The sequence below is a fragment of the Motacilla alba genome, chromosome Z, assembly GCF_015832195.1.
Source record: "Motacilla alba alba isolate MOTALB_02 chromosome Z, Motacilla_alba_V1.0_pri, whole genome shotgun sequence".
Taxonomy (NCBI): domain Eukaryota; kingdom Metazoa; phylum Chordata; class Aves; order Passeriformes; family Motacillidae; genus Motacilla; species Motacilla alba.
In genome coordinates this window covers 2507785-2535149 of record NC_052046.1, presented here as the reverse complement: position 1 = coordinate 2535149, position 27365 = coordinate 2507785, and the positions used below count along the sequence as shown (strand labels likewise).

At 43.2% G+C, this 27365-nt stretch overlaps 1 protein-coding gene across 1 annotated transcript in view; it reads right to left on the bottom strand.

Moving 5' to 3' along the window:
* Positions 1–27365, bottom strand: part of LOXHD1 (lipoxygenase homology domains 1) — a 148403-nt gene that overhangs the window by 74498 nt on the left and 46540 nt on the right. The window contains exons 9-19 of the mRNA XM_038125710.1: positions 26260–26510; positions 24187–24322; positions 20595–20755; positions 20199–20285; positions 17454–17589; positions 15464–15618; positions 11971–12131; positions 4902–4978; positions 3874–4070; positions 3352–3544; positions 2362–2522 (exon numbers count right to left, since the gene is read on the bottom strand). Coding sequence (XP_037981638.1) covers positions 2362–2522; positions 3352–3544; positions 3874–4070; positions 4902–4978; positions 11971–12131; positions 15464–15618; positions 17454–17589; positions 20199–20285; positions 20595–20755; positions 24187–24322; positions 26260–26510 — 1715 coding nt within the window. The remainder of the gene's footprint in view (positions 1–2361; positions 2523–3351; positions 3545–3873; positions 4071–4901; positions 4979–11970; positions 12132–15463; positions 15619–17453; positions 17590–20198; positions 20286–20594; positions 20756–24186; positions 24323–26259; positions 26511–27365) is intronic.

Below are 27365 nucleotides of genomic sequence, written 5' to 3'. Positions count from 1 at the left end.
AGTGCATGAGGCATTTTGAAAATTAATAATAAGATGCCTTTCATACTCAGCACAGGATATGAACCCAGCAAGAAGCAATAATGGTGTAGTGAAAAGGCAGTTAACTCATATAACACGATCTCTGACACAGACTGTGGGTTTGGAGTGCCCTTCTCCCTCCTCCTCATCTGGAAAATTAGAGAAGTATTTTCTCACTTTTCTGATGAGCAGAGAGGATGCAATCACTGGTGGTTACAGTGCTTCAGTGGCAGAAGGCTGATCAGTAAGAAGATTTACATCCCTCTAGTCAGCACAGCAGACACAAAACCTTCTTGGTTTAGATTATGTGTCTGGATTACTACCTAATGAAGTTGGATAGAAGATTTTACTCCACACAATCCTTCAACAACCCATAACTTGTTTCTGATGATTGCTTATGCTGTTATGCAGTGTTTATATTATAAAACTTGCAAACATTTGCTTCAGGCTGAAATCTGGCACTTGGCATGTAAGGTTTTAGTCTAGAAGTGTTTTGTAGATTAAAACAAAATCAATTGCACACAAGATGCTTATCAGAAAACTGAAATTGATCCCGCTGTCCTGACATAAAGAATGTATCTTTCCTTACACAGCTTTACTCTTAGATTTACTGTAATCATCCTGCGTGCCTTGTCCATGACTGATGGCATTTCCTATTATCACGTAGCTCACAGAATCTTATTTTTGCCTGTGTCTTTTTGTAAACATTCATATAGTGAAAGAGATAGACAATCTGTTTATTAATGCTCCAGAGCTTCTGTCTTGTGTGCTTATAAAAAAATCACAGAAATAGGCATAATTTTCAAATCTGGCAACAAATATCAGAGAGAGGATATAAGCAAAGCTATGTAAACAGAATACTGTACATATGGCTTTATTATAAATCTGATATTGGCTAATAGATCTTACTCATAAATTTTAGAAAGCTTATTTCCTTTAAAATCAGAGAAACCTAATCTTAAAATTATAGAGAGTTTTGAAAAAGCAAACATTTATAAGGTACTAGTCATTTCAAATCCCCAAAAACTCATTAAAAATAGATAAACATCAGTAACTCCATTCGGTAAAGCAAGAAAATGAGGCAGGAGGAGGTGAACTGATCTCAAGAATACACAGTACACAACTGGTGAAGCTGTGGATAAAGGCACCTCCATTTGGCCACTGACAGCAGGAAGGATATCCCAGTCTTGATGATTCAGGGGAGCTTCAGCAATTAGCTCCAAGCTTAACTGTGCTGAGATGGATCCAGCCTCTGTGGGACTGCAAATCCACAGGAAGACTTAGGCACTGTTGTGCCAAGTCTTGTGCTGTGAGCACATGAGACAGATGTGCCTTAAATCCTGCTTCCACCTGGACTCTCTGCTTCACTGTCCACATGTTGGTCTCTCCTTCAGTACAGAAGGATGTGGCTCTGACAGAGCACCCTGTCTTTGCTCTGGTCCCACATCAGGGCAAGTGCTAAGACCATTCCTGTCCTACAAACCATGATTTCTCTGGGCAGAAACCCCAAGCTAACAAGGCAGAAGAGAACATTGGTCCCAAAGGGGGAGGATGCCTGACCACGTTGTGATCCACACTCACTGGGCAGCCTCATCAGCCCAGGACATCTTGCTGGATTATTCAAGTCCTGGCTCACTCTCTAGAGTTGTTGGAAGTTTCTCACCCCTCTAAATACTCCTTTTGCTGCTGGACTGCTCAGAAAGAGGTGTGGGCCCTGCTGTATAAACCTGAATTTTTAAAAAGCTCTGAGTTCTGACCATCCTGATACCTGGAGGACTGAGCTGTGCACATCAAGTGCCAGGGCTCTGCAGTGCCTGCTGGAACAGTGTTACAGGCACTGTAAAATCCATGGGGCATTCACACATTCTCAGGAATTACAGCTGCAAACCTCTGCAGGGCTGACATTTGTACCCATGGTTAATAGCATGTGTGATCACAGGCAAACCTGGGACTCCTTATATTCTCATTCAAAGGTGTTTTCTTTTTCCCCCAGCTACACAGTGAGAATTGGCAATAACATGTGGCCAGGCCCAAAGTTTGAAGTCTTTTGAGATCCTTTTGGAAGTAGGTATAAACAAATGCTGCTATTAGATCATAAATTTCAATGACACCTTTGCTAGTAGCCCCCCAGAAGATGTAAATCCCTCCACAAAACTCCATAAAGAAATAAAAAGCCTTCCAAAACTATGGATAGACTTCACTAGATACTGCCAGATCTGCAATTTTCTTGAAAAGTCTTTTTTTTTTTTTTGTGCAGTTGAGCCTGTTACTCTATTGATGTCTCAACTTTGGCCGATCATTTCTTTCCCCTCTTAGAAGTGGCAGTGACTGCCTTCATCGTACCTTGAAGATATCCGTGGCTCCCCTTTCAAAGTTGTTGGATCTGTTTTCCAAGATGATCAATTCTGTTTTGCCAGTCTCACCATAAATCTGCATGAAGACTTTGGCGTTGGTGCCTGCGGCTCGCACGTCTCCAGTCACTACAGACACCTCATAGTTTATCACTGGTCCAAAAATAAAGCAATTAAATCAGCAGAGAGACTCAGATAACAGCATTCCCGGGGGCTCAGGTTCGAAATTAAATTGCCTTGTCTTAACAAATGTCCACGTAGCTGACCATTTGCTCTTATCCAAACTAAATGTGAGATAACAGAACTCTTCACTGAGGACTAACCTAATAGTTTTCCTTTTACAAGTGTTAGCCAGTGTCAAGGGGGTACAAAACAGAGCCTTAAAAGGGAATTTTGTTTCAGTACTAACTATAGAGTGGTTGAATGATCTCCTTAGTACAGTAGTGCAAGGGAGGGAGTTACAGAGAGCTGGGTAAGAACACAGCATTCTTTCTCAGGACCCAACAGCAAATTTTAACTGTAGCCTTGAAAGAAAATGGGTCTACTGATAAAAGTCAAGTGGCCAGTAGGGATTTGGCACTTAGTTATCAAACAGCTTCTCCTTTCTAGGAACCAGGGTAATAAAGACAGGATGGGACATGTGCCGGTGCATAAAGAGAAAAAAGGTCTGGGGCAGATAAATGTAGAAAAAAGAAGAACCCACTGATATGGCAGTGAAGAAGCACATTGTCTTGTGCTGTGTTGTGCTGCCCAGGATGTAAATTTTTCATATGGTCTCAGGAAAAGGAGATGAAAATCTCTGTAATGTTTTTCCAACTCTTACAGAAAACATGAGGAGAATATTTTACTTTCCTCACAAATATAAGCCCACAGGAATGGCGATTTTTTTGGTTTTAATGTCTAAGACAATGATGACCTTGCCCTGAAAGAAGGGAGCAATACATATTTAGCCCTAGCTTTAAAGCAGCACATGTTCTCTTACATTTCTCAATAGGCAAAATCTCACTTGGGTAGACCTCCACCTCCACCCTGCCATCAGCCTCATCCTTGTCAAGCCATCGGTTGCAGGGGAACATGTACTGCCTTCCCTGGACTGGAACTGTGATCTGGACACTGGCCAGGAACCAGCCGGACCTCAGACCCACGTTGTCATGCCCAATCAGTATTCTGTTGATCTTTGGAAAAAGGAAACAAAAACCCAGAGGGCAGGGAAAAACCCAACACAACAGAATTTGCTTAATGTAAAACAGTCTCCTTACCCTGGCACGGTGTTCCTCCACCGTGTTCATGTAAATAATTTGTATATGTATTTAACCACAGACTTAAAACACTCCTCACATGCCAGCATACACAATACACTGGTGTAAAATTTATGAAAAATGTGTCTCTTAATATCCAGTGTGAATGTCAAAGGTTCTTTCATCACCTTCAATATGGAGTGTTATTTTGATCCTGAATCCAGGCACTTGCACGAAGTATAGAGCTACCTGCAATTGATTCTTACCTTTCCAATATCCATCATATCTAGAGTAAACTCATCCACTCGACCACGTTCAAAATAATTGCCTAGATCATTATCAGAGACTAAGAGAGGCTCTTTGCTGGAGTCTGCTTTTTCACCGTAGAGTTTGATGAAAACCCTGGAGTCTGAGCTGGCACCAGGGATATCTCCTGTCTTCACACTGATGTGATAACTGACATCTGGAGAAAGATCGATGCACAAAACACAGACATGTGAGTGGCACTTCCAGTGCCCAGCCAGGCAATCAGCTCCCAACAACTGATAGGGGAGGAAGGCTCCAGATACAGAAACAGAAAGAACTTTGCCCTCCATTCCTGCATACAGCATCTTAGAGCCATACTGGAGAAGCTGTCACACCTTGGAGCTACTCACCAAAAAAAGAATAAATCCAATAGGTACACTGGTAAGCATAAAATATACTGTATGCCTCCTTCTCACTGTTAGATGATTATCCAAGGCATAAAAATGCACTTAGGCAAATGGGATTATTTCACCATTTTTATACTTAACAATTTACTTCAATAACTTTGACCTTCTTTATATTTATTTATTTTTAAACACAACAACCTGCACTGTGCAAGCACCATTTTCTAAAGAAAATTGTAGCATTGGAACCCTGGTTCTCCACAAAAAGACAATATAATATTTTTGGTGATTTTCTTCAGAGAATGCCATTATTTGATGGCATTTACTCTACTAAAACAGTGGCAATTCAAGATCCTTCAGGGAAAGATATAAAAGAAAGCAGTTCTTAAACAAATCACAACTTCAGAAACCTTTTCTTTCTACATATATAATGTTGCAATTATGTTATTTTGCCATTCATAAACTGGAATTTAAGAGTCAGAGGCATTTCTCTCAGCATGACCTACTGCAGCTTCTTGCATAAGAATGGCAAAAAAGGCCCAGTAGATTTACTGGGAACTGACAAGAATTATTAAGGAGAATAAAGCAAATAAACACATCCATGTACAATTCAAACCCAGACCTTTTTTCCAAGCTAAACTCACTTTTTAGCAGTGGTGACTCCCCAGCAGGCACTAATTCTCGGACAATCTGACCATCATCCTCATTTTTGTCAAGCCATCTGGTTTACAAACAGAAGCAAGTTATCTTTGAATAATTAGCACCTGTTAGACCTTTCAAAATCTACGTTGGCTTCACACATGGCCCATATCCACACTACAGTCAAAAAGATATTTTTAGAGGGCTCCGTATCTCTGTTATCTTAGCAGGGACTTGACCAGACCATACGGCAGCCACGTTTTAAATCTCCATTTTTCCAAGAAGAGGGACTTTGAGAGCTCTGCTTGCAGTAGATCAGCATCTGCTGTGATGTCCATCTGTCTGAAAAGCACAAACTCCACAACCACAAGTTATTCCTGTGAACAGGCAGTCTTAGTGTCTTGAAAGCACTGACCTTCGTTGACCAGAAACACTTGCAACCTCTACTACTAAAGGGAGGGGATGAATTATGTTATTCCCATTTTCAGGGCTGGGTATGTGCAGGCAGCTGGCACCAGCAAAGAGGAAGGATTTGCAATGTTTCTCAACACTGAAGATCCAACTAGACTAATTGAGAAGAGGAGCTGGGCACAAAGGAAACTGTAGCATGGCCTCAAAGGAAAAACATCTGAAAGGAAAATCATAGAATCATGGAATGGTTTGGGTTGGAAGGGACCCTAAAGACCACCCAGTTCCAACTGCCTGCCTTGGGCAGGGACCTTCTCCCATCCCAGGTGGCTCCAAGCCCCATCCAACCTGAGCTTGAACACTTCAGGGTTGGGGCAGCCACGGCTTCTCTGGGCAGCCTCTGCCAGGGTCTCCCCACCCTGACAGTAAAGAATTTATTCTTAATATCTAATCTCTCTGCCGTCCTTCAGCTTAAAATCATTTCTGCCTTATCCTACCACTACATGCCCTTTCCAAAAGTTTCCTCTTCAGTCCCCCTCTAAAAGCCCCCTCCCAAAACAGAGGAGAACTAACTAACTGCTGGCCTGGCAACCTTCACAGCTGCTCCTTCAGCGTCAGGGTAAAGGATTCACAGCCTCAACCCCATCATGTGCCCTGCAGCAACCATTGCATGACAGCAGCCAGGGCCCTGGCAGAGGTTTCTTGCTTTCCTCTCCCCACCCAGGCTGCTGAAGCACTCAGTATATTCCTGTAAGCATCTGTTTAGGGTCAGGTTTCCCACAGTGGTGCTGTGAGAGCAGGAGAAGTTCCCAGAATGCTCATTGTTCCCAGGTGCACATCTATCTGCAGCAGCGCCTTTTGCAGCTAAAAATACTGTTTCAGACCAGCAGGGGAGAGAAAAGGACAAATGAGCACTCTCTGCCGGGTCATGCAGAGTATTTAAATGGCTCCAGAAGCAGAAGGAGTAAAAACAAATCCCCAGAAACAGTTTCTTTTTAAAGGTGGCCATGCTGCTTCTGCACAAACACACGCAGCCCATGTGCCCTGTGAGCTTCCCACAGTGTCACTGTGACACACACATTGTGCTTGGCTGACCCGTGTGCCAAAAAGGAGGGGAACTCACCTCCCATAGAAGTTTGCCTCTTTGACTTTTTGAGTCAGCAAGTATGGAAACCAGAAAACCACCCTCAGAACCAGGACGTGGGGACATGAACAAAGAGAGCTGCTGAGAGCTCGACCCAACCTAAGGCACCTCGCTGGTAAAAAGCCAGCACAGCTCAAAGTCATCACTAGTTGGACCAGATATTTTGGAAGACCCAGGATGGTATGTCTCCACTTGATGCATCTGAAGGAATATTACATTTTCAATCTTCTCCCCTCTCCTCCCACCCAGAGGAAAACAGTAAGCACAAAGAAATCATGCAAAAAAAACCCAGCCCCAGGAAAGAAATCCAAACACGAGCTAGAGCCAGCCAGTTCTGGAAGCACAAGCAGCAGTGTTCTCATGCAAAAGGGGTGCACAGGAGTTCCACCACACAGACACACATCTCCAGCCCCAGCTTCCCTCTAAGCTCTGGGAGGTTGTTGGGTATGCACTCCACCCAAATTCTTCTCCTTCTCTCAGTAAAGCAGGTGGCCTTGTGCGGGTGGGTTTGGGCAGGGCTAAAAGCTCAGGTGGTCAGCATGAAGATGAAGAACACATGAACATGTGATGATCACACGAGCACCATGTGAGGGCATCTGATGTGGTGTTGTGCCTCAGAGGAGGCCGAGGGGTGTAGTGGGATAGAGGAGCATAAAAATCCACGGGGAAGACCATGAAACTGATGACAAGAATTGAACAAGTGCAGACTGCAATAAGAGCATGCTAAGATATCACGTTGCCTTAAGAAAGGAAGCCTTTATTGGTATTTTGGGGCTGGGGTGGGATGGGGTTATTTTACCTGTTAAAACTGGTCCTTAATACCTTTGTCTTATGTAGTTCTTGATGCTGGCTCAGGATTCAAATCCTTGGACAGGTATCCAATGGCTAGGGGATCACGTCATCCCAAAAGTCAAGATGCTTCTGTGTACATGGATGTTAACTGGGAGGACCCACAAAATTCAAGCCTGAATTCTACCACCCCAGGACCACTGAACTCAGCATGACCTTCAGGAACGCAGACGCTCACAAGGTAGATACACTTCTACTCTTTTTCTTCTGCTTTTTTGTGCCCTGCAAGCTGCTGTTTCCATTGCCAGTGGACACGCTGCTGTTTTTTGTCACCTTTGCCATTGCTGACATTTTAGGGGTATCTGGGATCAATCTGAGTGAATCTGTCCTGCACTGAGGTGCCAGGATAAAAATGCCTCCCACAAGAAACAGATCTCTGTGTGCAGCACAGCAAATGCTAACTGCTTCAGCAGCCAGGACAGAGGAGAAAAGCGAATCAGAAAAGCAGAACACACCCTGAGATAAAGAAATTCCCTCTGCCAGTGTTGGTAGATAGTGATGGCAAGGGAAGGAGTGTATCTTGGACTGGAAGAGGAAGAGGGAGGTTACTAGAGGAGGGAGAGGGAGGTTTATCAGCAGAAGTGGCTTTAAAGCTCCTTGTGCTGTTTCAGCCAAGAGAACAGCCAGGAGCTGTAGCAGCACTATTTTCTGGAGAAGATTAGTGACAGAGGGAATATTTGGATGAGCAATGCCCTGCATCCCCTCCTTTCATTACATATGCATCAATATCCTAATTTCACTTCAGTGTAATTCCAACAGCATATCACTGAGCAGCAGACTGAAACCAGGGGTTTATAGTCTTACCCCAAACACAAATGGATTGACACATATGGCTGCAGAAAATAGAATATTTCAGTGCAGTGCCATCATATCCCTGGTACAAAAGGCATGTCAAAATCTTTTATTTTATCAGAGCTCTATATGAGTTCAGAGAATGTAATTCACATGCCACTGTGGATTTGACAAGGGTGTAGCCATGTCCTGTGTCACTTCCTTGGTTTTAAAGAGATGCTTTATGACCAATATAACTCAAAGAGGACAGAAATATGACATGAAAGCCTCTTCAGAATTTCTAGAGGATCAGAGTTTCAGGTGACCACTGGAAAAAATACAATATGATATCACATATAGCATTTGAAACCCAGCCTGAGTGCAATTAGAATGATTGGCACATCCATTAGATTCAGAGGCACATATGTATTTGTGTGTGCCTTTAAATATAACCTATATACAAAAATGTGTAAAAAGAGATAGACATCTCAGTTTATTTTTAGGCAAGAAAAGGAGGTTTCTCTGGCTCCTTTGTATGATGAACATTTTTTGGCATTTGACTGAATAAATGTTCTTTTGCAGGAGCCTCTTAGTGTATCCCATTCATGGTCTGTTGTTCTTCAGAGAATTAACAATGTTCCCTTATGCTTGTGCTGGAGACAAATTAGGATGGTGGGGGTTGTATGCTTAGAAAAAAATATTTAATGACATATCACTGAAGATTTCAGTGGAGCTGTAATGATTTATAGCATGTAAAATTCTATCCTATCACGAACTCACGACTTTGTCTGATTGAAAATTCATTTCTGTCTGGGATATAAATATTATAAAAAATAGGCTGTTTTAGAGCGTGTCAGAGAGTCCATTCGTGGACTTCCAGAGAACTTTGAGGAGAAAATGACACCAGAAAAACTCAGTTCTGATCTTCAAAAAAGTTTGGCTCCATTTCTGGGGCAAAAGTTGAACTCCCTTAATGTTGAGCTTTGCAGCAGTATTCATCATCACCGTACCTAAACCACACCAGGTACTACAAGGTATAAACTGTTCAGAGATGCCACTGAATGATTCAGTATTCAGCTCCTAAAAGCATGGATATTATAATGCCATGTGGTCGTAAGGGAGGAATAGTACTGCATCCAAGTGATGTACTAGTAATTCTGCAAATAATGCTTGGGGAAGTAACCTGCATTTACTTCTTGCAAGCACGGATCAAATGACCACTTTAAAAATCACTGACTTTAAGCCAACTGTTTAAAGAGTTGAAAGCACAGGCCTGGGAGTCGTTATTTCTCGATGCTCTTCCTGAATCTGACACAAACTCACAATTAATCCACTTAGCTTCTCTTTATCTCTTCTGGCTCCCTTGTACAACAAAGACAGCTCTTCTTACAGAGTTCTTGTGATTGCTAAATGATAGATGATCCTATGGAGTCACAGAAAAGATTTCAAATTAAAAGGCAAAACATAGTCATGTATATAAATATGTAAATAACAAGAACAGAGACAGTTCAACAAGCTCTATGCAATGAAGATCTATAAGGGTATGTTAAAGATATCAGTTAGAGAGGAAGCTGGTTAGGCAGCTTTTTGATAGAGTGTCTGCTCCCCATGTGCGTTGCAGCCTGGTTTGCACAGGGGTAAGGAGCCATTGCAGCTTTCACAGGTGAGATGTGTTTCTGGAGCTTTCTGCACAGGTGAGATGTGTTTCTACTGGAAGGCATTTTGTCCCCTAGCTGCCTCACAGGAGCAGCTGAGTATCACAAGGTCAGTGGAGTAGTTTTCAGTATGAACCCAGCAGCAAAAGGTGTTTTCTCCAGACCATGCAATTGTGCTGTGTGGAAGAGTGGAAGTTAATCAAGTCTTGGAGATAAAGGCTGTGAGAATAACATATCTTAACAAGCAAGCAACGACAAGAAGCAGAAAGAGAATCTTCCCTGGTGTACTCCTTGGATGGATCTCTAACTAACCTTTCTTGCATTGCCTCTTCTTGGACAAACCTCTTTCCAACCTCTCGCCCCTGTGGAGGCGGGAGGAGCAGGACTCCCTGAGCTCCTGCCAAAGCAGCGAGGACATAAGCTGTCCTTGGCCTACAGGAGTGGAGGGCAACATCCAAACACTGCAGGCCATGGAAGTGTCTATCCCTCACTTGGAGGATGCAGTGGGTGAGCACCTTTACCCTCAGATCTCTCCAGACTCCATGACGACACCCGTACACTGCGATGGTGCCGCAGTCTCTCGGGAGACACGGGCACCAAAGGGAGTGAGAGGGAGCAGCTGTCCCTGTGCTTGGTGGCGATCAGTCATGTCACCTTCTCAATCTGAGAGGAAAGAGATAATGCTGGCACAAGGACAGCAAATAAAGCCACAAGAGCAACACTGGTATCACTTGGGATAAGAGACATTTAGAAAGATAAGAAGAGTGGAATTCCATCGCTGGTGACCTCAAGCCTGAAGGTACACCATGAATATTTTTGGGGATAAGGTCTTGAGTTTTTCTCTCTGTCCTTTTGCCTATCTCCTTGTCCCTGACCTGAGGGGAATGCCCACTGGTGTTTCTGACCAACAGGTGCAAACTGAAGGGGATGGAAGTTTAGCAGTCACATAAGGAGACAATTCAAAAAGTAAATCTCAAAAATGAACCAGCTGCTGTGTGCAGTTAGACACAGAAATGTCTCTGAGGAGCCTGAGCAAAACAGCCCTTCACATGGACACTTCATGTCCAAGGAAAAACCTGTCTAGCCTGCCTGCTTAACTCAGTAAAACATATGGATGTTAAATATGATCAAAAGGCAGCAATGAATATGTGGCTGTTTGTTCCCTGAGAAGGGAGAGAGTGACTTGCTTTTCACAACCAAGATGAGATTGTGTCTGCTGCTCTGTGCTGTCTCCACAGTGACTTTTCTCTCTGATGTGATGGGGCTTTAGCAACGCCAAGAGGCTGGGGCTGGCTCCTGTTTTGTATTTGGCTCCCCTCATTATAGTGGAGCGCTTTCAAGAGACAAGTAACCAGCTTAGGGGCTTTACATTTGTCTTCAATTTAAAAATAATTGTGTTTGAGCTTTACAATTCCACTTGTCCCTGGGAGACGATTTTTTAGAACAGGTACATGGTGTTAAATGGAGCTCACTGGATGCCCATCCTACAGCGTGGATATCCTGAAAGGGTAAGTGGGACTGCACTGGAGTTAATCTTTAATGTTTTCACCCAGTTCTCTCCAGTTTGTGCTGCAGTGTTGAGGCAGACCCCAGTTAGTGCCAGGACAGATCATGCATCTTGCTCCCCACAGGCAGCCTCAGTACAGCACATTTCTTTTGGCCACTTGATTGTCTAGGGAAGAGAAGACTACACTTATAACTCACCCACAGGGGTAAGCCACAGCCCTCTGCCCTAACACTGTCTCTGTCTGCAAGATGTGCATTTCCCCTCATGCAAGGAGCTCTCAAGATGGCAGCATAATAATTTTGCATGCTCCCAACACAAAAATAGCATCCCATTGCTCTGAGAAAGATGGGATGTGCATGTGAGGGACCAGAACTTCGTTACATGCAGTAGCACCAGCAGATTGCAGAGTGTGTTTCTGCAGCAGGCAATTGCAGTGACAGTGGGTGTGGTACTGGAAGGTTGCATTTTGTCTTTTGGAAATTCTCTGCATTACTGAGCTAATTGCTGAGAAGTTCACAATCCAGATTGCTGGTCATTTGGCAAGGGGAGTTAACTGTATCTTAAACCTCCCAAAACACACTCTTTGCTTTCAGGCTTAGCAAAAAATAAATGAACATATGAATAAATAAAAAGGATTAAGCTGTGCTCAGAAAATTCCAGTCATGGACCAATAACTAGGCTCTTCAAAGTCTGGCAAATGCAGAGACAGAGACTTAATTTGCAAGCATTGTTTCCAGTACCTGTAGCAGGGGAATTCCACAGCCTCACTTTCTGGCTGTCCTTCTTCCCTCACTATCACTTTGGCAAGGTACCAGCCACTGCTTCCTCCTTTGCCATCATGCCCTATCCTCACCCTCCTCACCTGCTTCAGCGTTACTGCTTCAATGAAGAATTCATCAGCCTTTGAGGAGGAGAATGAAAAAGGTAAGGCAATATTTCTCCTTAAAAGCACACAAACAACTCAAATTTATTATTGCAATCAAACCAAAATCATCAGCATGCTGCAAGGAAGTTCTTGGTAAGATGAAGGAGAAAGTATGAATTCACCAAAGAATAAAAAGCCTGAATATTTGTGCTAGATGTGTAAGGTTAGATTTGTAAATATATGATCCACCAGCGTTTTAAATCTGCCATGTCATTGCACGCCCTCCACAGCTGTAAAAAAAGATAAGTAATTTGATTATTAAGAAATTCATACAGAGAGGCAGGAAATCCAAGTTCAAACCCCTGCTCAGATATAAGCTTTCTGAGAAGTAAGAAGGAGGTCACTTCAGACCAAATATATGGAAGTGTTTGGAGGTACAGCTCAAAGTCATTACACTGTGTTAAAGTCAGGCAGCATTGACTACCCAGCACAGTTTAAACCCTTTTAATTTCCTGGCACGCCAGTATGGGCAGAGCTGCACAGGGATATTTCCAACTGCTCCATGAGCTGTGTTTGGAGGGTGGTGTGAACCAAACCCGGCAGATAAAATCCCTCAATACCCCTCAATCCCTCAATACCCCTCACAAGAGACACAAATTTATTGTCTCTTTTCTTTTTTTTTTTTCCCTGGAAATAGGCTCAAATAACCTACCTACAGATTAGCCCAAGGGATGGACCTTCAAGAAGAGAGCCCTGTTACCCAAGAGCTGACTGGCACCAACAATCCCTGATGGATGAAGGAAGGGAAATGCATTAAGAGAGCAAGTTACTCCTCTGGGAACCAGGCCAGGCAAAAGTATCTGTGGCCCATGTAGGGAGGCAGACACACAGCACTAGGATGGTAAGTCCTGGGTGTAAACACACAGCATATCTGCAGCGTATAGCCCAACAAGGAGACATGGCTGCTGTGGTGGCCATCTGGACGAGATGCCTTGCTTAGGTAGGAGATAGAAAACCACTTTTGGTTTTTTATAACTTTTTGGTTTTTCGGTCTTTTGGTTGTTCTTCATGTCACAAAAGCACTTGTGGTGGTAGCATATACCCAGCTAGCTCACAGGAAGCATGATGGCAGGGCAGTATTTACGCAAATACTGAAATTTATTAAAATGATAATAATTACGTCATCATTCAGGACTCCAAAGTCACCTTTAGAATGAAGACAGCTAAGCATTTTGCCCCTGCTTAAAGTGTTAGTGATGGGCTTACATATGTCAATGCTATTTACACACTCAAAACTGCTGAATTGGGGATTTAAGGCTTCAAAACCTCACTGACTCAGTCCAAGTCAATATAATTTAATTCATTAGTCCTGATGCTCACCTTACTTATTAATGGCTGATATAAATTAATGAGTAAGTAACTAACTGGAACCACAACAGGGCAAACACTTAATTTAGAGGCATCTTTAAATCTTACTTTCTACACAGGCGGTTAGTTTGCATCTGCAGGCAAACTTTTTAAGCCAAATTGGTAATCAAGGTACTATTGGTTTAAGTGGCTGTAGATTAGAGACCGTACTGACTTAGCAACATTTCTTTTTAACAGGGTATCTGAGTTAATCAGTGTAGATATACTCATTCAGCCTCTTGAATATATGAGCTGTAAGTTTGTCAGGATCAATTCTTAAACAACTTCCCATTCATTCACCAGCTTTCAGCTCCTCATGCCAGGAGAGCAGTTTTCCTCTAAAAGGTTAGAGCTTGTTTTTTATCATCTGCATACTATTAATCACACCATTGGATTACCAAAATTATTTTTCCCTTTTTATCCTCCTTCATGCAAGTAAGCCTACAACTTATTTTTGTGAATAAATATCATTGAATCATCACAGAACCCTAGAATGGTTTGGGTTGTAAGGGACCTTAAAGGGACCTGACATGGGCAGGGACACCTCCCCCTAGACCAAGTGGATCCAAGTCTCATCCAACCTGGACTTGGACAAGGATGGAACATCCCATAAAATAGCCATTATCTGTGTTTAAAATATTTGGATTCTCTGCAAACCAAGCATCTTTCTTTGGAACTGCATGGAAGCAGTCTTCAGCACCAAAACACGACTCATTTTGCTACCATTTTGACAAATACAGACTTCATCAGATGGCAAAATGCCATCCTTTACAGCTTGGATCTACCTTTTAAAACTAAAATATCTATAATGTCAATGTATAGGCAAAAAAAAAAAAGGAAGATGTTTGCAAAGTCCATTTCTGCAAACTTATATATAATTTAGAAGCAGAATGGACTCTCACACTATATAATTACCACGTTTCCACAGACAGATCTTAAAAGCACAAGAAATACTTGATGAAAGTTCTTTTAAAGTCCAGAAGAACTCAGTGATTTCAGTGAAGAATTGGAAATTCTGGACACTCAAAGGCAAATTCAAAGTGCTAATGCATATTTCAGAAGCCTAAATTCAATGGTCTATTTTGAAAACGTGACCTCCTTTTATCTTCATTTTCTTTCCACTCTGAACCTTCAATCAAATAATGACACGAGAGATGGGAAACCTGCAGAGTTCTGTGATCAGATTCTCAAAATCTCCTTCTGGAGATATCGATTACAATTTACCAGTCTAAGTTGGACCCTAGAGATCCAAAATTGGATACATATTAAGTAGCTTGACCCTACAGATCAGATCAGCAAACTATTTGCTTGCTGATATGGCCAATGCTGCAAGGGCTTTAACTACTGTTTGACTTCTTCATTATCTCCAGCTTTCCTGGGAATAAGCTCTGTCTTAATTTCTATCCATTTCCACCCCCCTGCATTCCGGACATGGACAGACAAAAATACATTGAAAATCAGTTTGAAAATAAGACATAAAATTGAGTGAGTGCAGCATGGTTGAGGGAGACTGGAGGAATTACAAAGGGAACATGTTAGGCTTTGGGTTCTGACTTTCACATTAAATAAGATGCTTTTTTCTTCCTTTGCCCCAGGGAGCCAGATTTTTGCTACATTAGATGGAAGGGAAAAGCCTCTCTTTTATTCCTGGAAGATTTCCTGGAAGCCTTCCCCAGTCTGAAGATGCAATTTCAGCAGTCAGAACTTAGCTAAGCAAACCAAGAGATATGAGCATATACCAAGCAAGGGCACACTGTCCCCGACCCAAGCCTCCCTCCAGCTGCAACCTGTTACGATTCTCTGTCGACAAGATTTATTTCTCCCCGCTTCCCTCGCCCAAGCTGGCGAGGAAACCACCTGAGTTTACAAACACACATTTGAAAAAAAAAAAAAAAAATTAATTCACAAAATCATTGCACGCTTTGAGAACCTCGCGCTGAGGCGCCGCTGCGCGAACTTACGTTGCCTTTTTCGAACTTATTGACGGTGTTGATGCAGTTGTAGAGGACACGCTCACCCGTGTCCCCCTGGTCGCCGATGAGGCAGACGAAGACGTTGGCGTCTGTGCCGCTGCCGCTCACCGTGCCCGTGCACACCGTGACGCGGTACTTGATCACTGGGGAGACACAAACCCCACAAATGCCGTTAATCGCTGTTTTTTTTTAAATTTACTGCTTTTCTGACAGGCTTGTAGTTAACTTCAGGTGTTCGTACTTCTTCCAGTTGATGCTTCTGCTGGTGTGTTGACTTGTATGATTTCCATGTAACCACTAGGAAAAGGAGGGGGGAAAAAAGCTGAAATAGAAAGGCCTGAAGCATTGAGAGAACCCATGAAAGTCCTCCAAACAAGGACGTAAAAATTCTGGCCTTTCAAGAAAAACATCATGCAGTGGAGTGCCCCTGTCCTGCTACCTCCACTCGTGCCTTCCCAAGATGGCCTGGGGGTGGGGAATCTTGCAGTGTGTGTGGGGAAAATAACATTTTTAGCATGCAGGGCCATGGCAGACATATAAGAAGAGTTAGGAAGGGACAAGTGCTCAGAGACCTGAGGAACGGGCTGTTCATCTTGGATTTATGGGACAAGACAGCCCCAGCTGGCCCCATCCCCTTGGGATGGTTATAATCGCAGAATCATAAAATCATCACATCATAAAGGTTGGGAAAGACCCCCAATACCATCTTTATAAGAGTCTAAACTTTATGCAGGAGGCTGAATTGTCTTGCCTGCTTTTCACCTTCAAGGTCATCATATGGTTTTTCTGGGTGGTTTTTATCTGCCACCTTCCTCCCCTGTCCATTCCCTCCTCTCTGCCCTCCTATCCCGTTGGGTGAAGGATTTCTGGGAAGAAATATCACAACAAGGAGCCAGCCCACAGACTAACTTTTGAGAGAGAACACCTTCTCTCCAGCTTGGGGAAGGGACAAGAAGCAGTGCTCCCACCTTCCTTCCAAAATCCTCCTGCAAGCCCAATACGGAGATGCTGCATCTCACCTCTGATCAGCACAAATTCTCCACACAGGAAAGTGCCTGAGTGAGGATTCAAGCTGCCCTCTCCACAGCTGATTAAAAATACATTTCAAAACCAGGTTTATTTACATTTTAATAGCATCTGCAATTACAATTACTCTTCCTCTTCTGAGAAACTGCTCCACTGCATGCAGATCACCAATGTCAGAACCAGAAATTTCAGAAATGTCAGAACCAGAAATTTCAGAAAATGGGGGACTCAAGGCCTACAGAGTGTGGGTGCTTTCGTGGAAAGATGAAAAATCTCACCAGCTACCTTGAGATGTTCTGCTCTCATAAGATCTCCCTCTAAGCAGATTTGATTCATGTGACACAAGGTCAAGGCAGAAGTAGCCACTCCAGGAAGCCAGGGCAAAGTTCTGCAGCTTTCCTTAATTAAATCTCCAGTTCAATTAAAAGAATAAACAGTTTGGATTGCTCATACATACTGAAAGAGGCATATACACACACCACTGTGCTGTGCAACTTACTATATATTTATACATACAGCTGCATGAATTTGCATATAACTAAATAAAACTTTAAAGCCCAAAATATGATTGTCAAATTTTAGATTGCATTTCAGCTAAGCTTGCTTTCCATGAATATTCCTCAAACCTTGCATTTCACATTTTAAGGGAGACAGGAAAAAAATCACAAGTTTTAAAAAATCCTAAGCCCTGGAAACAATTGTGCTGTGGCCAGATCTTAGCCCTTTCCCACCACAGAGAAATCTGCACCCCCCAAAAAAAATATTATTAAAAGGCTGGGATTTCTCAAGCTTCATGCAGCTAATGATGCACACAGAAAATACTGCAGAGAGAAAGTGCCAGAAAGAGAAGTTAATTGAATTGCATCAGTCTGCCTGTGCATCTCTCACACAAAGAGGGTTTCTTTCTATTCAGGTCCTAAGCAAGCCTCTGCACAGAGCCCATGGCTCTCACCTGGCATGACTTCAGTCACCAGAGATCCCTCGGCAGGGAGCTCCCGCACGATCTCATTGTCCTCTTCATTTATATCTAGCCAGCGGCCGCAGTTGAATGAGTATTTTTCTTTTGTCAGCGTTTTCAGCAGAGTTACCTTCATTAAACCAAAACACCGCATGAGTTCAGAGGCTTAGAGGCAAAAAAACAACAAGATCCTGACAGGTTTTTGCCAGGGAGGCAAGATTAGGTAGCAGCAGAGAAATAAAACACATTAATAATGAGACTGTCCAGGTTGTGCACTGTAGTGATGCATGGAGCAAAGTCTGTCACGGTGATGGCTTTTCCTTCCTCCTTTCTCCAATCATTCCATGGCATTGAGGAACTTTTGAGGGATTCTGCAGCTCTGCAAATGGCTCATCATGTGCCACTCTACAACCCCAAGGAGCAAATCGGGGATGGGGATTGTGCTGCGGGTTCTTGCTGATGAGAATCAATGCATTGAGGAAAAAAAACAAAACCAAAAAAAATTGCAGGAACCCTGAAAAAGATCTGCAGTAGCTCCCTAAGGAGTAATGAGCAAATAAGGTGGTTCTCTGCAGTTGTCTGTTGAAGCGTGTAAAGCAAGGGTATGATGAAGGTCTGTAAAATCACAGGTGACAATGGAGAAGACAGAGAGGGATCAGATGTTCCCTCTTCTGCCTCAAGAAATACAGGACATCAAATGACACCTGTGGAACAAAGTTCTAAGCAAAAAAAAAAAAAAAAAAAAAAAAAAAAAAAAAAAAAAAAAAAAAAAAAAAGAAAAAAAAGAAAAAGACACAATCAGCCTATGAAGTCCTTGCCAAAAGCTATTAAGGTTGCTGAATGTTTAAATGTTCAAGGGGAGGCTGGAAACTTCAATAACTGGAAAAATAAACCTGCTAAATGCTTTCTGTTTGGTAGGTCAGTTTAGGAAGTGTCCAACTGGAAATAGTGAAATAGTCAAAACCTGAAAGAATGTTAGGAGTAAGTATCATAAATGCTTGTCTTTTTTACTTACACTTCTTAAACCATGACCTTATGTGACACAAGAGAGAGGATGTTGGGCTCGAGGGGCTTTTGGCCTGACCAGTGTGTTTGTTCTGGGTTCTTGTGATAGAAAATAGAAGCCTGACCCAGGCACAAAATGTGGGAGGACTGGAACAAAGCCTTATTCAGGTTTAATCTAATTTCCTAGATGCTATAATGGGTGCACAAGTGATGGGATTCAGGTGCCATGAGCCTGATCCATCCAGAAACAGCAAATTGGGTGTGTATGGACAGACTTATTTTCCTAAAGTCATAGACTCATAGAATCATTTAGTTTGAAAAAGGCCTAAAATGAGTCCAACCATCAAGAAGAACATCAATTTATTTCATGCATCTTAACCAGGTTTACTTAGACAGTTTGGCCAAAAGGGAATCCTAGAAACACTCGAAGTTGCCTCTTGTCCTTCCTGAACATAATATTTCTGCAGGAAAATAACATACCACAGGGAAGAGAGCCATACAGCTGTGGAAGATGCAAACATTCTTGCTCATCATCTGTGAACAAACTAATAGGGATGATTGCAGTGGCCCAAAGTCTGACCAGAAATTTCTTTGTCATAAAAGACCTCAGCCAGACACCTTCTCCCACCATGTGGTGACAACAGCAGCACGTGATGCCCTCCTACCCCTGGAGATGGTTGTTAGTGGATGGTTTCACAGCTCCATGACAATGCAGGAGAGCAGGATCTGTCAAAGCACATTAGAGGAGCCCAAGAAAAAGCTCCAAGAGGTAAACTCTGATTTATCAACACACTTATTTACAGATCCAGAGCAAGGTGTTTGTTTTGCTAAGAGCAGAGAGTGCCATCCAAGCTGCTCAGGAGGAGCTGGGGTGAAGCTTAGAGGTGAACTTTCTGTCCAGACAATCCAGGTGAGGGGTGATAGCACAGTAATCAATGCTGGTAGAGCAAAGGACATCAAGCAGGTCACCCTTGTCATCTCACACACAGTACATGGCTACTCTCCTCTGTGGCCTCCTCCAGTCTGCAGAAGTTCAGCCCCCCTTACAGGGCTGTCAGCATTTCAGGGCAGGGGATGCTACACTGTGTAATCTCTGCTGGAATCAGTTTTTTTTCTTATGGGCATTGTAAATAAGCCACAGAAGGAGAGGGTTTGCCTTCCTATAAAGTAGTGGTGTCTAAGAACAGGAAGTTTTCTGAAGAGCAAGTTAAAAACCCTCTGGTAGCAGTGAGATGAGTACACCAGTTGTCTGACATGGGAAGGGTGGGAAAGTGGGATTTTCACGACCAGTCTGAGTTGTTGGGAGCTGCCTCTCCCCGTTGCTCTCATTTCCCACAAACAAAATCACACAATCATTTGGGTTGGAAAAGCCCTCCAGGATCATCAAATCCAATGATTTTCCCAGCACTGCCAAGGCCAACACTGACCCATGTCCCCAAGTGCCACATCCACATGGCTTTTAAATCCCTCCAGGGATGGGGGCTCCACCACTGCCCTGGGCAGCTCTGCCAGGGCTGGACAGCTCTTTCCATGAAGGAATTTTCCCTAATGTTCAATCTAATCCTTCTCAGGTGCAACTTTAGACCATTTTATCTTGTCCTCTGACAAGGCAGGCACCACAGAGCTCTGCACATCAAGCTCAGCTGCCAGCTGGGGAACACAGTGACCCAGGACTGGCACTGCGGAGCTCTGCCACCTTCTTTCCAGGTTTACCTTTCCTTGCTGTCCCCTCACCTTATTCAGATGCCAGCCAGCAAAGGGATTTCTTTTCTCGTGCCATATCCGAAGCTTATAAAAGTTCCCAAGATCAGGAAGCTCTATCTGTAAATGGGTAAAAAAGGTGCAACATCCATTTTTGTAAACACACACACACAATGGGCATCTCTGAACATCTTTTAAGAGCTAAATCAGAGAGAAGTCAAAAATATCAGCCTGTTCCCTGTTTTTGGGAAGCCATATCCATACACAAGTAAATAATTTGTATCACCACTAAATGGAGTGACTTCACCCCAACTTTAGAAGGATCTAATGGAGTAAAAATCTCATACTGATGATCTTCTGTCCAGGATTGAAGCTAAACCCCTGGAAAACAATACCAAGCCAAATCTACCACTTGCACAAGACTCATACCATGAATTTGTCAGTCTGTCCAGTTTCAAAGTTGTCTGAATTGTTATCTAGCTTCATCTCATCTGACTTCCCTTTGTCTCCATAAATCTGGAAGAAGATGGTGGCATCTGTTCCTGCATTTTTAATGTCACTTGTCCAGATCCACAGAGACCAGGGGTTTTCTAGAAAGAAAGGTTAAACATACTTGTTTTAAAAAGTAATTTTTACAGGGTGACCCGGTAAAAAACATGATTATCATGGTTTCCCCTGGTAGGTAGAGAGGGTAGGGCAAAGAAAGACAAAGACCTTTCATCCTTTTCTGCACAAACATGACGTGCAGGAATGAGACTAGAAACATAATTCTGCAATTTCATTTAAAAGAAAATGAGAAGAAACATAAATAACCTCTTTTCAGGTGAACCATATTCTCTTGTTATACTCTACTAACAGGGTAATGCAGGGGTGTGACTCAACCCTGTAGTTTCAGTTCACTTCTCAAATACCTACAACTCAAGCTTCAAAGACCATAAATTCAGGGAAATACTCTTCTGTCCTTTTGTCAGTATCCAGTTACTTGTGTACAGTGCAATACAGCTCCAGGCAGCTCCTAAAAACTAGTCTGACATGTGTCTGTATAGGACATAGACATGTTATCACCTCATCCTGAGATAAAAAGCTTCCCAAGACTGGACTAATTATCCCAAAAAATGTTTCTTGCAGAACAAGCTGTCTTAAAGGCCATTCAGGTATCCATCCCTAGTGAGGCTGCACCATGTGGGAAAAATGCACTCAGAAGTACAATGCCTTTACTCAGTGTAAAGATATTTTCCAAAAGGTTTTGATTTATTTAAATGCCTAAATTTTTTGATTTATTTAAATGCCAATTTGACTTCAGCCAACACTTTCTTTAATACTAAATGACATACCCTAAGATTGTGGCCAATCTGCAAGATTTTTATCTGAAGTCTTCATCCAACATTTTAACCATCAGTCCAGTCCACCTGCAGCAACTTTACATTGGTTTTCATACCAGAATATTGTTGCATATATATAAAGGTGACATTATTTCCTCTAGAGAGCCCCTCATCTGCATACCTTATTGACCATAATGTGTGTCATTTCTGCAGGCCTTGCTGCACCTACAGGAGAGGGAACAGCCTTCTTTCCTCACTCAGACATCAGCTGAATTATTAACAAATCCTAATGAGAGAATTGCTAACCCTTTCAGTACACCCGAGCCCACACTAGCACAGCTTGACCTTCAGAGCCCAGAATGGAATATAAAAATATGATGGCATGCATATAAATTAGGTTTTTACTGGTCTACTCAGTGTCTGACTGTATAAAAAAGAGACAAGAGCTGCAAAAAAAAAAAAAAAAAAAAAAAAAAAAAAAAAAAAAAAAGAGGGGAAGAGGGATCTTTCAGAAAAAGTTTTGCCCCTGTTTTAGTAATATATAAAATATTAATGATCACTCCTCACTGAAAAGCACCAGCAAGTTTTGGATGAGCAGAAATGAAGAAAAATCTGTGGATGGCATGTGATGGAGAAGCCTGTTCTCGCTAGGGAAAGCTGCAAGTGCAATTCAGACACCAAAGACTGCTCTCATCTGTCTGGTCTGGCCTCCCTGACCTCTTGCTGAGGGAAGGGAGGAGTAAAGCATGCAGGGAGGAGGAAATGGGACCTTGTACCAGGATTAAATGCTGATAGAGGGCTGTCAGGGAGAAACCACACAGGGGAGATGTGGCTGAGCTAGGGCTGAGGCTGCTGGAGAAGGCCAGGCATTTCCCCAAATACCCATCATCATCCTCCCAGGGCTTGCTGGGTGCATCCCCCAGGTTCCCATCCTTTCACACTGAGGTACCCAGGAACTTTGGAAATTCTGAAAAGCCCAGGGCACAAGCACCAGAGAGGACAAGACCTGGCACAACAGTTTTCAGGATAACATTCAAGATAAGGAGAGGAGGGAATAAAAAAAAACACAGAATAAATACAAGCTACATATGGAGCTGCAATCTGCTGCGGGAGCAGCTTCTGGATGCTGTGCTGGGAGACGTCTCACCATGGATACCCCAAGTGAGGTTGAAGCCAGCTTTGATCATCTCTGCAGAAAGGGACAGTCCTGTGTGCACAGGGAGATAGGCCAGATGACATAATAGGTCTTTTCTAACTCCGAGTCTTACACTTCTATAATCTGGCAGCTAAAGGTCACAGATTTCTCAAGGCTAATGCTCTCTGTCTATCTCCTGCAATGCAGTGGTGAGGGAATTAGCCTGTCAATAACAATCAGAGCTGATAATAGGAGGTTAAAGGTTTCAGATGCTTTAGCTAAATGGACCTAGTCGGAGGTGCAATGTGGTTACAACTGCTGACTAACATTTAGATAAAGCTTATTCAAATGAACTGCTGTTTAAGCAGGAGCCCACCCCAAGCACTGTCGGATTAAACCGTGTCTATTATCCTAATTAAAATATTCTGTTTACACATGGGCACACCGGCACGGGCCGGGCAGCAGTGATATTTTTTTGGCTTGCTGCAGAACCAGGCTGGAGCTGGAGCGTGTGGGGACGGATGAACATGCCCGCACGGCACGGAGCAGCTCCTCCCAGCAAACGTGTGCCACTGCCTCCCTCTAGAGAAAAGGCTCTGCATCCAGCACGCACCTGCCAGATGGACAGGGCTAAGACCTGTTATTTCTCTAGGGTCAGGAATAAAAATAGCTGAAGTCAACTCAAGGAAGAGTTTTGTATTATTTCCCCCCATTCTCCCTCCCCTCCCCCACCAAGGTTTGTCTCCTTGTATTTTTTGTTCCCATCTACAATAAGAAAGCTTTGCTTCTGTGGTGATAAGCAACATACCCTGACTTGTTAGCAAAGGTAAGATGATGTCTGAGGGAGCCTAAGCCTAGAGGACCTTAAGGAAATGAGTATAATTTTTCAAAATATTTAGGAGTCTAATTTTGTACTCCTCTAAAGTAGTATTTTCAAAGCTGAAACCCATGCGCCACCATCAGAAGGGCATGGAGCTGCTGGAGTGAATCCAGAGGAGGCCACGGAGATGCTGCCAGGGCTGAGCCCCTCTGCTCTGCAGCCAGCCTGGCACAGCTGGGGCTGTTCAGCTGCACCAGAGAAGGCTCCAGGGACACCTGCGAGCCCCTGCCAGGGCCTGCAGGGGCTCCAGGAGAGCTGCCCAGGCACTGGGGACAAGGCATGCAGGGCCAGCAGCCAGGCAATGGCTTCCCAGGGCCAGAGGGCAGGCCCAGATGGGATATTGGGCAGGAATTGCTGGCTGGGAGGGTGGGCAGGCCCTGGCCCAGGGTGCCCAGAGCAGCTGTGGCTGTCCCATTCCTGGGAATATTCAAGGCCAGGTTGGACGAGGCTTGGAGCACCCTGGGCTAGTGGAAGGTGTCTTTGCCCATGGCAGGGGGGGTTGAAATTAGGTGACCTTTAAATGTCCCTTCCAAACTCAAACCATGCTGTGATCCAGTGGCTGAATCCACCTGAACCTCTCCTTGACCCTGGCTATGCCCATGTCCCTGAGGTGGCACTCAGGGGGTTGTGGCTTGTGGGAGGAGGGGTGATGGCCACAGGAGGCTCCTGGACACTTGCACCTACTTTTCAGCCTTTTCTGGCGCAGGGAGACCATTTCGTAGAGCTCCCGCTCAATGAGGCCATCCCCTTCATCTTCATCCAGCCACTTCCCACATGGGAAGGTTTGCTCAATTCCAGTGAACGGGCAGTAAACCACCACCTGGGAAAAGAGATTGGGACAGTGAGCTTGAATACTCTGCTGCTGGCAGCCCACACTGAAAACTTGGCACTGAAAACTTAAACAAACAGAGCAAAGACAGAGCTGGAGATCTTGGTCCTGCTCTCAAAATCAGCTTGTCTGGGCCAATATGAACCAGACTAGTTGCACAAATCCCAGTTCAGAGTACAGCTACAACTCATCTGTTCTGTTATTCTCATTTTTGCAGCAGTACATCACAATGGGTCAATCAGGAAGAGGTGAAACACCAGGAGGGGAAGGGAATGGGAGCAGGCAGGGTGGCTGCAGCAGCCAGTGCATGGCAGGGCTCTGCAGAAAACACAGGATACAAAAAGCCTTCAAACATACCCATCCTAAGCTGATTTTGCTTGCCAGGAAAACTGAATTTCTCGTAGCTTGAGGGTAGGCATCTGCCTTCCTCCCCACCCTCCTGATGACCTTGTACATGATCTACTGTTGTCACCAAAAGCTGGGAAATAAACTCTCCAACCAATTTGCTGGGTTGGAAAGACAAAATTATTTTCTTCATGATGCTGGATGCATGGAAATTTCACCTCAAAGTATGAGCAGCAACCAAACAGATCAAACATTAAATACTTGTCACATTTCTATAACATATTCATTACACTTCCTGTATGCATGAATATATGCTTATTATTTCCATGAAGCTACTTGGATATGAGTAGGGGTCTTTTGGGGAATTTTGGTGGTCATTTGGGAACATCCCATTCCTCAAAATTTCCTTATGGTCCTGGATCTTCTGGTGAATCTTCTTTCCTGGAGAGTATCTCAAATATGTGTCCAGGTTGTGATGCACTTCTCTTTATCATTCTTTGCTCTGGCACTCCATCTCTGTTCTCAAAACTAAGATATCTACCAGTACATATTAATCACTGGTGGAAGCAAACAAGGAAGCGTTAGCTGGCACAAAACTTATTAGTCACAGATGCAGGGAGTTAACACAAGGCCACATTAATCTCTGGCATGTGTACTAAGCACTGGATGGTACAAAACCAAACATTACCCACAGATATAGGGATCATACATCATGTACTAAACTTAGAAGAATTTCCCAACATCTTCCCCCACTGCTGTGTAGAATTCTTCTCAAAGAAATATAAGTTGTTGGGTAACAACTTTGCATAGTTCTCCACTGCCTCCCAGTAGCAGCTGTGGTCAGCTACTTTCTATTGGGTTTTGGTTTTTTGTTTTGTTGGGGTTTTTTTTGTTTTGGTTTTTTTTTTGTTTTTTGGGTTTTTTTTGGTCGATTTTTTGGTTGTTGTTTGGATTGGGTTTTTGTGGTTTATATTTTTTGGTTGATTTTTTGGGGGGGTTATGGGGGTTTTTGTTTGTTTTTTTTTCATTTGTTTGTTTGTTTTTGGGTTGGTTTTTTTGTTTGTTTGTTTTTTTGGGTTTTTTTTAATTATTATTTCTGAGCCTCCAGAGCAGCATCTAGAAACTTCAGGGCAGTCTGAGCATAGATGATAACTTTGAAACGCTCAGCACAGTCCAAGGCTGCATTTCTGTCCAGCCCCTTGGGCAAACATCTGAAGGTGCTTTTGGAGCTGAGCAAACAATAATCTCTGTCTTTGTGACTGCAGAGGGGCAATCAACCCAATTAGCGAGTGTTTGACTTATGCATCTAACGAGCCTTTGAGGCAATCAGCTGCTCTGGTGTGTGATGTATAATATTGACTTGTTAAACCAGGGATATTGCCTTCCAAACAAAAGCAGACTTATTTATTTATTTTTTAACTGGTCTGGGTTGGGTTATGAATGGGGAAGAGGGATCTCCCCATTCAGACTCAGAGGTCTGACAGCTGCCTGCAGACAAAACTCTTGGCAGTGTTGGCCCACTGGTAGTACTCCATGAGCTCATTCCAAACTGATTCCATGAGTTTATGACAATTAAGTCTCACCTTCTCACAAAACCAGCCGGAGCTGACACCACAATTATCATGCCCAATGGTGACTCTGCTGAGAGGGCTGAGAAGGGCAGCTATCTCCACATTGAAGAGATCTGTCCTGGCACGCTCAAATTCACCTCCTTCCAAGAAAATCTTCCCACTGTTCTTCAAGCCTTTGGAGCCATGGAGGATTACGTGGATCTTGGAGTTGGTGCCGGCTCCTCTGATGTCTCCGGTCACTACAGCCACGTTGTACACAATGCCTGGAGGAGTCAGAAATTTGGTTAGGGGAAAAAAGAAGGGAGGAAAAGAGTCTGAGAGTTATGGCTTTGATTGGATTTATGTTGGAGACTCTATTGATTTCCCACTGGTCCGTTTTAGCTTCTTTCTTACACATCGTGCAAGGCTTCATTTGTTCTTGTCCCACACATAACTCTGAGAAATATACATTCACATTCAGACTTCCCAAGAGAAACAGGCATGGGGTGACAAACTCCCTATTCCATGGCACGATGGGAAAAAAAAAAATCTTTTTTATTCACTCTGTGATGCTGATTAGGTGAAGAAATAAAAAAAAAAAATTAAATTGGCATGTATGTAATTTGATTTTGAGAAATACCAAGCACCAAATAGGTCAGACAATGCTGAGAGGATGGAGAAGTGTTTCTTTAAACAAAACTGCAATATCACAAATCTCTGAAAACTTTGGGTTTATTTGTTTCTTAGCCTATAATGCTGCTGAAGCCATCATGACCTCCACAGTCACAGTGAGAATGCACAGATCTCAGCAAAACAAAGTCTAGGAGAGATATCAGCCCAGCTGGAAAAAAGTATCTCTGAAAAGAAACCTATTTACATAAAAGTGTCCTTGGGGTTTTTTTTCCCTATCTACAACTGTTGGTGTAAGAATGAAAACACTTCCTCCCACAAGCCTTACTTCACAGAAAAACACATCTTAAACGTGTCTGATGGCATCAAAAACACACCTAAACACTATAGGAGCATGTAGAAAATAGTTGAGACCTAAGCCAAGTTTTTTCATTAAATCAGACAGAAATTTCAACAGGGACCTGGGATGAAGCAAAAACATCAGAGCTCACTCTCTTACAAATAATCCT